At 38.0% G+C, this 13,325-nt stretch overlaps 1 protein-coding gene and 1 pseudogene across 1 annotated transcript; both read left to right on the top strand.

Annotated features, from left to right (window-relative positions):
* Positions 1–19: 19 nt before the first annotated feature.
* LOC113300574 lies at positions 20–10,526 on the top strand (annotated as a pseudogene).
* A 628-nt stretch (positions 10,527–11,154) lies between these two features.
* On the top strand, positions 11,155–12,377 carry LOC113292933 (B3 domain-containing protein Os01g0234100-like). The gene is made up of 2 exons (XM_026541741.1): positions 11,155–11,644; positions 11,743–12,377. The coding sequence occupies exons 1-2, from the start codon at positions 11,545–11,547 to the stop codon at positions 12,276–12,278; spliced, it is 636 nt and encodes a 211-aa protein (XP_026397526.1). The 5' UTR covers positions 11,155–11,544; the 3' UTR covers positions 12,279–12,377.
* Positions 12,378–13,325: the final 948 nt, after the last annotated feature.

Below are 13,325 nucleotides of genomic sequence, written 5' to 3' on the forward strand. Positions count from 1 at the left end.
GTTTCTTCTTTTCCTTTTTCTGCTTCCCTGATAAAAAAGCCCTAGCATTTTCTCATTCTCAGAGAAGAAGTAGTCCAAAATGGTAAGCAAACCCAAATACACTTCATTCGTTTTCTAGATTTCGATTGGTTGATTGTTAATTTTGTTTCTGAAATTGTGTTTTTTTTTTTGCAGGGCATAGATCTAATTGCTGGAGGCAAGAGCAAGAAAACAAAGAGAACAGTTCCTAAATCAGATGATATCTATCTCAAGCTTCTCGTCAAGGTTAGCTATTATGGTTGGTTGATTAATTGATTTATAATCTATGACGATGCATTTTCTGATTGAATCGGACGATTTGACTCATGAATTGAATCGCCTGGTTTTACTGGTAATGACCCTGTTCCGTGTATTGAATTTGGTCTATTTTAATGATTGTTGTGTATTTGGATTCAGCTATTACAGGTTTTTGGTGAGGAGGACTGGGAGTAATTTAGTGCAGTTATATTGAAGAGATTGTTTATGAGTAAGGTTAACAAGGAACCATTGTCACTCTCTCGATTGATTCGTTTCATGGAGAACAAGGTAACTTATGATTTGACAGTAATAGCCTCTTAATTCTTGAGCATTTACACTTATGAGCTATGAATATGATTTTTGATCAAAATTTATGAGGATTGAACTATGCATGTGCTTATTTCTGTTTGCGATGCAATAATCTAGACTGAAGCTTACCGTTATGCAAAACAAAAGGAATCAGTTGACGGGTATATTGTCACGTTCCGTATGTTCACGTAATTTTCCTTATTGCTTGTTAGAAGAATATAAATGAAGTATTTAGATTTTATAGTGAGCCAATATGGAATTTAACTTGCAAGTTACAGCTGTGTTGTGGTTGCTCCTATATATTGTCCTTAAGTCTAGGGAGTGGTGAGTTCTTTTGACGTTAATGTAAAATCTAAAGATACTTAAATATCAATTGCCGCTTCAGCTCACCAGCAACAAGTTTGCGGAGCAGTTTCATTGGATTACTTTTCATTAAGCCCCAAAGAGTTCACCATCCCTAATTTTTAATGGTTTCTACGTAGGAGTCAGTTCAGCTTGCTTGCAGTTAGGTTTGCATTCACCATTAATTTAACTGTGGATATGATTTGAACTGAGTTTTAGCTTAAACTAATAAATGTGGCGCAAGTTCATGAATCCTTGTTACATGCTCAGTAATGAAAGATTTATGACAGTAGTTGTAAATGAGGAATGAGTAATTTAAGGGATAATCTTGAACTATGTTCACAATTTTTGTGTTATCTAGAGCTGGCAACCGGGCGGGCCGGGGCTCGCCCGTTGCGGGTTCTACGGGTTCGGGTTAATACGGGTCGAAACCCGCGGGTGAAAATTCTTCACGGATTGTCATTTCTTCAACCCGTACCCTTAACGGGCTAAACTTGCAGGTTCACGGGTTTGCCCGCCCGTTTGCCAGCTCTGGACAGAGTTTACACTTATTTCTGGTCTATTTAAAGCACTTTCTCTGCAAGACTGCAACCTAACATTCATCTAACTCGTTTGATATTTGGATTCATTTTAATCAACAGATTCACTAGTGACTGTGAGTCTGTGACACACTGACGTTACCAAAATTTAAAAATTTAATGAAACAAAATGATCAAGAAAATTGAAAAACTTAACAACGGTTTAATAATTTGGCAGTGGCAGTGTGGCACCTTAAAAGGAACACAGTTACATAGTTCAACAAAGAAAAATACCCTTTGAGAATCGAGACCGTAGTAACTAGTAATACCATATTACCATTTTACCATACCATATTAACTTCAAAAAATATATATTGTGGTTAAACCAAAAATTGATAACTGTCCAAAAAACATCTCCAGTCTCTTTTCTATACAAAATTTGGAGACATTGTGATAACTGTTTGTCCAAGAAACATTCTTATTTTCCATGTCTATCTTTGAGTTGCTCAAACTAATCATTATGAATCTGTCATTTCAAGCAAAAATAAATCAAACAAAAAAAAGAAACAAATCAAAAACATGGAATTTGCATATTTACCACGCTTTATATTGAAGAAGTATGCATCTACGCATACTAATTAGACGCATAAGAACTTACTTCGCCATCCGCATAAGTAAATTCGCTGATTTTGATGTTTGTATGTCACTTTTTTGTTTTTTTGTTCATTTTAATCGTGTATCATTCATGTATGGTTTGTGGTTTGACCGTTTGATGTTCAAATGTTTGTTATCTAGTGTTTTCAGAATTGGGTTTTACTTAGTTTGGTAGTTAATGTTGTGTATTTGTAGATTTGTGTTCTTTTGAATCTTTTGAGATGATGACTGATTTAGGGTTTTAAATTTTAATTGGAGTTATCTGATTTTGATGAGAAATTGAGAATCATGAGATACAACTTGGGTTATTATATGTTTGTTCAGAATCAAGCTGATTCCGGTTTTGGTTCTTATTTGGACAACCATACACTCTGACTAAAGATTAAAGAGTTCACATCAAGTTGTCCAAATAAGAACCAAAATAAGAATCATCTTGATTCTGAACAAACATACAATAACTCAAGTTGTATCTCATGATTCACAATTTCGCATCAAAATCAGATAACCTCAATTAAAATTTAAAACCCCAAATCAGTCATCATCTCAAAAGATTCAAAAGAACACAGATCTACAAATGCACAACATTAACTACCAAACTAAGTAAAACCCACTTCCGAAAACACTAGATAACAAACATTTGAACATCAAACGGTCAAACCACAAACCATACATGAATGATACACGATTAAGATGAACAAAAAAACAACAAAGTGGCATACAAACATCAAAATCAGCGAATTTACTTACTTGCCGCTAGTCGCAAACCATTGTTGTTGTTGTTTAGAAACCAACCGTGTCGGGTTTTTATGGGTCGGGCCGGGTGAACCCGCGGGTTTTGGGCTTGTTTGCCAGCTCTAGTCTTATCGCTCGTTTGATGAAGACCAATGAAATATCTTAGATTTAATAGTGAGCGAACATGGAAGTTAATTTGCAAGTTACAGCTGTGCTGGGTTGCTCCTATATATTGGCCTTAAATCTTGGGAATAAAGAGCTCTTTTGATGTTAATGGAAAATTTAAAGACAAATAAAGTATCAATGTTTCCGTGAGCTCGCTAGCAACAAGTGTGCTAAGCAGTTTCATTTGATTATTTTCATTAAGCCCAAAAGGGTTTATCCTTCCTCAGATTTATGGCTTCTACGCAGGAGTTAGTTCAGCTTGCTTGCAGTTAGGTTGGCACCAACCATTGATTTAACTCTTGATATGATTATAGTGAAGAGACGTTGTGTTTTCGGATATAGATGTTTTCATGCAAGTTCATCAGTCCTTATGTACTCAGTAATGAAAGAATCATCAGTCTTTTCGAAATGGGAGTTGTGTCAGTCCATATGTTGTTTTCTGACTACTTCACATTGACTACTTGCACATATATTGTTGTGTTAGCTTCTGTTGCTCTAAGATTATTTGCTCGGTTCATCAATTTGATGTTGGGTGATTTCCTTATTCCCGAGCTACATTCCGTACTTTGAACACCTAATTATCTTAGTTTTTCATAGGATTCTGTAGGTTGGTAGATGATGTCACATTTTTTTTAAACAGGGAATAATATTGGGCATCAAATTCGGTTTATGTGCTTACCATGACTGTTAGTTGGTTTAGCCTGTCAACTGTAGTGGTTAGGTGCCTAGCATATTTGATTTGAGAGAGTTTTTGGTTGGGTCAGCTAGGATCTATCCTATGACATGTGAGCACCTTCTAAGGTTGACCAACCATTTGAGGAAACTCTAAACTTGATCAACTCTATATGGTGTGAGTCATATGGGTCGGTTCTTGTGTGTCCATTAAAAAAGCTTTCTCGGGAATGTTTATTTTGGAATTATAAAGAACTTCTGCCAGAAGGTTCTGGATGTATCTTGACCTTGTGCCCACTAGCCGTCGTAGACTGTCCTTGAGCACTATTGTCACTTGATTTGCCTTATTGCTTATTTGGAAAGATATATGAAGTATTTTGATTTAATAGTGAGCCAACATGGAAGTTAACGTGCAAGTTACAGCTGTTATGGGGTTGCCTCTATTATGTATTGGCCTTAAGTCTGTGGAGTGTTGGATTCTTGTGACGTTAATGGAAATTATAAAGATGAATACAGCATCAGATTGCCGCGTCCGCTTGCTAGCAACAAGTTTGCCAAGCAGTTTCATTGGATTATTTTCATTAAGCTCAAAAGGGTTCACCATTCCCTAGATTTAGGGCTTCTACGTAGGAGTTAGTTCAGCTTGCTTGCAGTTAGGTTTGGACTAACCATTGATTGAACTTGTGATATAAATATAGTGAACAGAAGTTGTCTTTTTGGATTTCTGTGTTTTCGTGCAAGTCATTGAAACTGAGTTTTAGCTTTAACTAATAAAAAGTGACACAAGTTCATGAATCCTTGTTATGTACTCAGTAATGAAAGATTTATGACACTTGTTGTCAATGAGAAATGGGAGTTGTGTCAATCCGAAATTCCAAATGTAGTTTTTTGACGGATTATATGCAGAAGTAGGTCTGGTCTGGACCCTCACTTTCATTTTTAGGCCACTTTTTTTATTTCTTGCAAAACTAGGAAAGTTAAACGGATTCCATCCACTTTAACCATTTCGGTCAATTTATCGCGTTGACTTGTCAATATCTCGCCAAAATATCATATAGGGAGATCTCATACATGTGGTAAGATTACTGAAATTTCCTTCACACGTGTGTGTCAGTCACGTGTTCGATCTCATTCATTCTTCTTCTTCTTATCTTCTTCTTCTTTGTTTTCTTCTCCTTCCGTTTTCTTTCTTCTGCTCAAATTAGTGAAGAGAGGATTTGGAATTAAATTAGGGTTTCACTGAAAAGATTTGTAGGAAGAAATTGATGATGGTTCTGAAATTGATTGAACATGGGAATTCGAGAAAAAGAGTTTGATAGAAATTGAGAAGCAAAGTAGATTAAGGTTCAGTTTGTGAAGAAAGTATTGATGGTGTTTGGCAGTGATGGTTTCGATAATTGAAGACTAGGGTTGAATTCGAACTAAAATTGGGTTCTTGGTGCTGGTTTTGAATGATTCTGCTTGTGTTGATTGTTCGAATTGGAGATGGATTGACAGAATATGAAGTTAGGGTTTGGATTGAGAAGCTGAGCAGTAAATGAAGAACTGGGTACTGTTGATTTGGTGGATACCGTTGGGATTGAATGGAAGAAATTGAAGTTCTGTGTGTGTGATTCAATGTCAGGTCAATCGAAGAAGGAGAAGATACTGTTAATGTGGATTAAGAGGAATCTGATGCTGCTACTCATTGTAGTGTGACATGAACTGAAATGTAGAGATTTGCAGGTGGTGATTTCAGTTGAGGTTAATGGTTTGGTTGCAGCTGCAGTTGAGTGCCAGATGGTTTGTTGGTGGTATATGAATTGCGAGAAAGGTGTCACTGTTGTTGGAAATGAGCTGAGCTGCTGGTGATGGATGCTGTGGTGGTCATGTGTTGAGTTGCAATGAAGCTGAGAAAAGAGCATTTGGGTTGTTGTGCTCCAAGGATTAATGGTGCTGATGTTGCCAAGGGTGAACTCAGAGAAGGTTTAGGTGATGCCTGAGGTTGCAGTTGAGCTAGGAGATGCAGGGATTTGAGTTTGGCAGCAAGGGGACAGTGTTGGTTGGCCTGGAGAGGAGCAGATTAATAGAATTGGAGCAGTAAGGTGTTGTGTTTGGTACACAAGAAGGTGGTTCATATTTTTGGTGCTGTGATTTGCTCAAAATAAGATGGGTTTGCAGTGCTCTTGAGGTGTTGATGCTTCTGGCAGTCGATTGAGCTGGTGGATTTGAATATATGGTGGTGGCAGTCCTGGTGGTTATCAAGTTACTCAAGGGAGGTGAATTTGTGACAGTGCGTTAAGATGTCTGGAGTTGCAGTGCAGGTGTATGCTGAACTTAATTAGAACCTGAGAACAAGATGGAAGAAGTGAAGTGCAGGCAGTTGGAGTTGCTGCTACAGAAGGTTGTGTATGAACTGTTGCAAGTGGATGGAGCTCAGTAGATGCATTACAGAGAAGGATGGAGTTGTTATAAAGTATTGGTTGTGGCAGCGATGGTTGAAACTGTTACAAGAGGAGTTGTGATTGCAATCTGGTGGTGCTCAAGTGGATAGATAGTGGCTCGAGGTGAAGCTGAGTGCTTGGTGTGGTGTTGGCTGCCCTGGTGGTACAAGAAGAAGCTGTCTGAGCTACGGCTGAAGTTGCGGGTGCATATACAGTTGGAGTTAACTGGCACTGATGAATGGATTTGTGAATGCTTGTACTGCCTGGGAATGTGATGAAATTGAAGTGCAGCTGAGAATTACAAGATCAGCAGGTGGAATAAGAGATGAAGCTACAAAATGGCAGTGGTAGCTGCAACGTAGAAGAAATGTTGAGCAATATGGGTTCAAGAAGCTACTGCAATGAAAAGAAGGGATTAGTGGTGTTGTTGTGAATGAGGTGGCTTGAGCTAATAATGGCAGTTATGGCTTTGAGGCAGTGAGAATGAGCTCAGGTTGCAAAGAATGTGTGCAGTGTTATGAAATGGAGGTGTTGAACAGAAAATGCAGTGGCTGCAAGAATGAGTGTGGCGATGTTTAATGTGGTAGTACAGATGAAGCTGATTCAGGTGGAATGAAAGGTGCAGCACTGGTTAGGCCTTGGCCTAACTTAGCTGACAAGCTCTCTGACTCAACCTGACTTGGCTGGCTTAACTCACTGCAGATTCCGGCGATGACGTAAGCAATCCACATGGCATATCCGAGCCCACGTGTACAGTTCTCATGTTGATTTAACTGAGTTAAATCAATGATATAACATTAAATCAGTGATACAAAGGACTTTTGGGTCTTTTTAGTTACACCTAACGGTGCTAACGTACCATCCATCACTTTTGGTCAAAGCTTGCCTAGTCTAGTAATAAATAAAAAAAGTGGCATAGATTTGAAAAGCACCAAAAAAACAGGCCTATTTTTGTAAAAAGCCCTTTTTTGACTGCTTCACATATATTTTTTTAGCTTCTTTTGCTCTGAGATTATGTGCTCGGTCATCAATTTGATGTTTGTGGATCAGAAATGTGATTTGCTTATTGCTGAGCTACGATCTCTATCTTAGTTTTTTTCGTAGGCTTCTGTAGGTTGATAAATGATGGCACATTTCCGAACGAAAATCCCTCGGGAGTGAGAGAAAAAAGTGGGCCCACTTGCATTTAAAACACACCCTACTAATCACTGGGGTGGGGGACACATTTTTCTCTCACTCGGTAAATCTTACGGAATTTTCTCTCGGTGAATCTAGAATCATTCAATAATATTAGCCGCCAAATGCGGTTTATGTGCTTACCATGACTGTTATTTTTGCCCGTCTCATATTTCATTTTAGAAAGTCATCTTCATAATAAATGAACAAAATAGATATAGAAAATCTTAATAAAATGACTACTTTCTAGTTTCAGATGCACGTGAACTTTTGATGGGTTATATACATAGAGTTTTAGATGTCTTTAAAACTTCTAGGTTGATTAACAGAAGTCAAAATTTGTTTTCTGCAAACAAAAGACATTAATACAGAACTTGGAAGTTGTACTCCCTTGTTAGGAATGCGTTTTTCTCTAGTTAGGAGCGCGCTTTATGCAAATTCGCAAGTCTCAGGGAAATTTGTGAGGCTTTTACGCATCTGGTGACTAAGGCCTAACAATTTGAGGACACTCTAAACTTGATTAACCCTATAGGATGTGAATGCCATTGGTCAATGGTTGGTTCTTGTGCATTCAGAAAGCTTTTCTAGGAATGTTTTCTTTTTGAGTTGTAAAGAATTTCTGGTAAGAAGTTCTGGATAACCATCGAAGAATTACCTTGTGCACTATTGTCACTCTCTCGGTTGATTCTTTTCATGGACAACAAGGTAACATTTGATTTGATAATAATACATTTAAGCTGTTGATATGATTTTTAATCAAGAGGACTGAATTATCTATTTGCGAAGTGAGAATCTTGAGCTAAAGCTTACATTACACAAATCAAAAGGAATTAGTCAGTGGATATAGTGTCACGCAATTTTGAAGAAGATAGATTAAGTACTTAGTGCTTGTAGTGAGCCATTATGAAGGTCAACTTGCAAGTTACAGCTGTTCTGGGTTGCTCCTGTCCTGTGTATAGGTCTAAAATCTGGGGAATGGTGGATTCTTTTAACGTTAATGGAAAATCTAAAGGGGAATAAAGCAGTTTTATTGGATTATTTTCATGAAGTTTGAAAGGTTCACCATTTCCTAGGTTTAGGGCTTCTACGTAGGAGTCAGTTCAGCTTGCTTGCAGGTAGGTTTGCATTCTGGGTTGTCTTCTTGGATAGCTATGTTCTCGTGCAAGTCAGTAGAATTGATTTTTAGCTTAAACTAATAATAGCATCACAAGTTCTTTGTGCTTTCTTAGCAGTGTTATCATTTTAACCTTTTTTTCGAAAAAAGAAACTTGGTCAAATAGAAAAATGTTCATGAATCCTTGTTATGTACTTAGTAATGAACTATTATGACACTAGTTGTAAATGTGGATTGGGATTCGTATTAGTCCATATGTTGTTTGACTGCTTCGCAAATGTTGTTTTTGTAGCTTATATTGCGCTGAGATTATTTGGTCTACAGTGGGTGAGAAATGTGATATTCTTATTGCTTGTCTAGGATCTTTATTATGAACACCTAATTATTCTCAGTTTTTCGGTAGACTCTGTGTGTTGATAAATGATGCCTCATTGTTTTTAAACAGGGTGATAATATTAACAGTCAAATTCTGTTTATGTGCTTCCCATGATTGTTAGTTTTGCCGTTAACTGTAGTGGTTAGGTGCCTTGCATATTTAATTTGTGAAAGCTTTGGTTGGGTCAGCCAGAACTTATCCCTATGACATGTGACATTAGTACCTTCTAAGGTTGACCAACCATTTGGGGAAACTCTGAACTTGATTAACCCTAGAGGGTGTGAATGTTCATGGGTCATAAGGGTTGGATCTAGTATGTCCATTTAAAAGTTCTTTTGGGGAATATTTTTTTTAATTCTTTCAATAATTCCTAACAAACAATGGAAAAAACATCACCAAAATCCATTCTCACATGGAATAGTGGGTCTCATGGCTGTTCAGGTAGGACTCACCACACCCAAAAAGAGTTCCCCATTTCCCGATGGGAATCGGTTTTGGTGTTGTTTTTTCTATTGTCTTTCTAGGACCACTGTATTTTTTTCCTTGGAGCTGTAAAGAACTTATGATAGAAAGTTCTGAATTTATCTTGAATCTCTTGACCTTGGTACCCACTAACCGTCGAAGAATGGCAATTGAGGTCTTGGATCCAGAATTTTGGCTCAAACTAATATATGGTATTGCATTTCTTGAAACCAGTGTGATGTAAAATGTTCTCATTATTTGTAACAGCAAAATGGTTTTCGCTAGAGTTGGGAGTGTTGTAAGCTTAGTTGTTATTTCCTAGAGCTTAGTTTGAGTTGGTTAGCGTGTGTTTGCTAACATCCTACAGAGTAAGTAGGCATTCTGCCACTATCCATACACACATTAAACACAACTCAGAGAAAACCTTAAGACGTAAAAGATAAATCTAATCTTTAATATCTTCCAACAATGTGTTGTGTTGTTGATACACAAATATTGTTTTTCTTTTGGCTTTATAGCACTTGGACTATTTGCTTTGTTATCAATTTGATGCCTGGTGGATGCGAAATGTGCGAATGCCTAATAGTAGTGCTAGGCCAACATCTTTATTGATAGACCTAATTATCTGGATTTCTTCTCTAGATTCTATGTGCTGATAATCATGGCTTGTTTTTTTTATAGGGTGATAAGATTGCCGTACTTCTTGGTACAATTACTGATGATACACGGGTTTATGAGGTACCTGCAATGAAGGTTGCTGCTCTGAGGTTTACAGAGACAGCAAGAGCTCGAATTGAGAAAGGCAGTGGTAAATGTTTGACATTTGATCAACTTGCTCTCAGGGCACCCCTTGGACAGCACACAGTATGTATTCTTATATTCCATTTCGGTTTTCTTCTGTGTTTTTTGTGTAGTTATTCCTCAAAGTCTGCACGTAGTTTGAGTGTGAAATGCATCAAACAGAAAGCGGCTAACAACAAACAGAAACCTCGTAACAAACTTGAGATGAATATTAGGTGCTGTTGTTTTCTTATCATCAGGATCTTTTGAGAGGACCCAAGAACTCAAGAGAGGCAGTTAAGCACTTTGGAGCTCCCGGAGTACCTCACAGCCACAGCAAACTGTACGTCCGCTCCAAGGGCCGTAAGTTTGAGAAAGCTAGAGGAAAGAGAAACAGTCGTGGTTTCAGGGTGTAGGAAATTTGCTCAGGGTGTCATCTTTTATATTTTTCCAGTCTTTAAAGATGTGAAAATAACATTTTGAAGTGTTCTAGTAAAAGTTTAGATGTTCAAGTAGCTTGTTTTCAGATTTCCCTTTTAGGCTGCAGATATGTAAAAACCTTTAGCAGTTATCTTACTACTGTTAGCAAAATTATTTTGATGAACTGTCGAAAGTCTTTGTTTCTCCTTACAGAAAATGGTAGTCCCTCTGTTTCGGGAAAAGTGATATCTTCGCTTTTTCCAAATTTTTGAGAAAATATCCCTTTTTTCTGAAACGAAAGTAGTACGGTAGCATCTACATACAATGAGTGCTGGAAGACTGTAAACAAATATTAACCAGTGGAGATCCTGGGAGAAACCAGTCAACCCACACATTTTAAGGCCAGTACTTGAGATATGGTACACGAAGATAGTGGTATATATCCCACAATCACCGGTATATGAACCAGGATATCGTGCATTCATGCCACTACAAAAACGGAAATCTTATTTATATTTCAAAAAAAAAAAGAAACTGGTTATAAACTTTTAGATCTAGAAAAATCTTATGCAGCGTTCGCATGTTAGTGGATGTTTCTGGCTAGTAAGTTTGAGTCTGATTTTTATGTGTTTTTTAAATTTAACAGTTTTCTCGCGTTAATTGTTATTTACTTTACTTCGTTAACAGGGGATCCCGAAGGATTTCAGTACATCTTTTATGTCGAAAGCTAAGATTTCAATGACACTGGTGGATCAGAAAGGAGAAATGTATAACGTAACTTACATTGCTGAACGTACAGCCCTGAGTGGTGGATGGAAAGGGTTTGCTGAGGATCACAATTTAAGAATGGGAGATGCAGTGCTATTCCAACTGGTTAACCTTAAGACATTTAAGGTTTTTATTGTAAGGGAAAATGGTGTAGCAGACACTATGGCGGAGCAGACACTGATGGTACAGAAGATACTGATGGTGATATAAGCCTCCTGGAACTGAAAGCGCAGGCGCAGGAAAGTACTCAAGTTATTTTTGTCAGATTTTTTTTGTATTCGGTTTTTTCAGTTTGTGTAATGCATTAGATTTAGATTGTGGTGCCTTGGAGTTTAGTTACTTACGCCTTGTGGTGCTATGTTTAAACTAGGCGATGCTGATAATAATTTGAAGCGGGAGAGAAAAAGTGTTGTGAAGAGCCAAAAGCGTATTCCTTCAGCTGATGCTCGATGCTTCGGTACGAATTTTAAGTCCAATGAAAAATCTTGGTGCTGAAAATAAAATTTTCTTAATTTAGTGTACTGACGCGCATTTTTTTGCTGGTGTTTAAACTAGATGATGCTGGTAAGAATTTGAAGCCGGAGGAAAATCCTGCAGCGAAACGCCAAAGGCGTGTTCCTTCAGCTGCTTTTCGGGATGAAAATGGAAGTCAGCAGCAACCTGATGACAACGGTGATGTGGTAGATTCAGTGGTTGCAGATTTTGAGAGTTTCACGAAAATCGTTAACGATTTAGTTGGAGACTCTGAAATGCCCGAGGGCGTAATGGCTAAATATTACGAGCTCTGCTACACCCATAACTCGATCCTTCATACAAATATTCGTCCCGGCCACAATTCTAATTTAGTTGCGGGTATGATTATCGAAACTGTTCATGGCATCAGGTCTTGCAAACTCTGGAACACTTTCAATGGTGAGTTGACAGTGTGGAGACATAAATTGGAAGCCTTTGAGAAGCTTGGCATGAGCGTGGGTTTTGTATTTCCCAGATTAAACGAACTTCAGAAACTATCCGAAAGGGCTGTGAGAAGGCTTCCATATCAGCAAATTTACCAGGAACGATGCAATTTTGTAGCTTACATGTTTGTTTGATCTTTTTCTTCTCTCTTTTTCTTCCCTGTATTGCAAGACTTTTTGATGTTTGATAAAATACTTGAAATGACTCCACATGGTAAACCTTTGTTTCTTGACCAGAAGGCGTAAATTTTGTGTTTTAGACAGAGCAATGCAAAGGAAATCTATGATTCCAGACTATGTTGTGAAAGGCTAGCCTAGCAAAATAAAATAAAATGCCCAAGGCGCACAATGTGAGTCATTATTACAGTTTTTTTTTGTTTTCTGCGAGCCTAGGTGAGGCGAGGTCACGGGCTTGGCGCCTCGCCTAGCACCTCACACAACATAGATTACAGAACTCATGCACCTGCAAATTAGCCAACTTCTGTAGAAATTTAGTAGCGCAACGCTGACTGTCAAAAACTTGAACTAGTAACATGAATTCATATCATCATTAACAAAAAATAACCATTAAATCGATTCTGTTGCCATTAATAATACTCGAAGCATACATATGTCTAAAATCAGTTGTACATTGTCTGTGCATGCAATTGTTACAATCTATTTCAGACTGAATGACATCGCAATGGCAGCTCAATGTCTTAACTACATAAGGAGACTCACCCAGCCATACCAAGCAGGTTACGCCACCATCATGCTCACAAGTGAAGCGCGCAGTTCAATATGTCAGGTCCCAAATGATGAGCGTATCATCAATGCCAGACGTTGCAACTAAACAAAACCTAGAAGCTGAAAGTCCAATGCAGTCAACCAAGCCAGTGTGAGAAACCAGAGAATTAATCACCTTCCCAGTTTCTATTTTCACAATGTACACAGAACCCCGTTATAGCATCAGGTGACCTTCTCGAAGTTTTAGAGCTCAATCATCCATAAAAATCCCTTTGTCATCTCCCATTCAGTTGCCACCTAGGTTTCATCTGTAGGGCTGCAAACTACACAGTACAATTCTCCAGTATGGTCCCAGTTGTCGGATATGTAGAATCGACAGGTACATGTTGGCCGGATTTAGGGAACCGACAGGTTTTTCTTTTTAAGAAGGAGTTTCTATATTTCTACTCCTCTTCT

The sequence above is a fragment of the Papaver somniferum genome, chromosome 7 (genome assembly GCF_003573695.1).
Source record: "Papaver somniferum cultivar HN1 chromosome 7, ASM357369v1, whole genome shotgun sequence".
NCBI classification, from domain to species: Eukaryota; Viridiplantae; Streptophyta; class Magnoliopsida; order Ranunculales; family Papaveraceae; genus Papaver; species Papaver somniferum.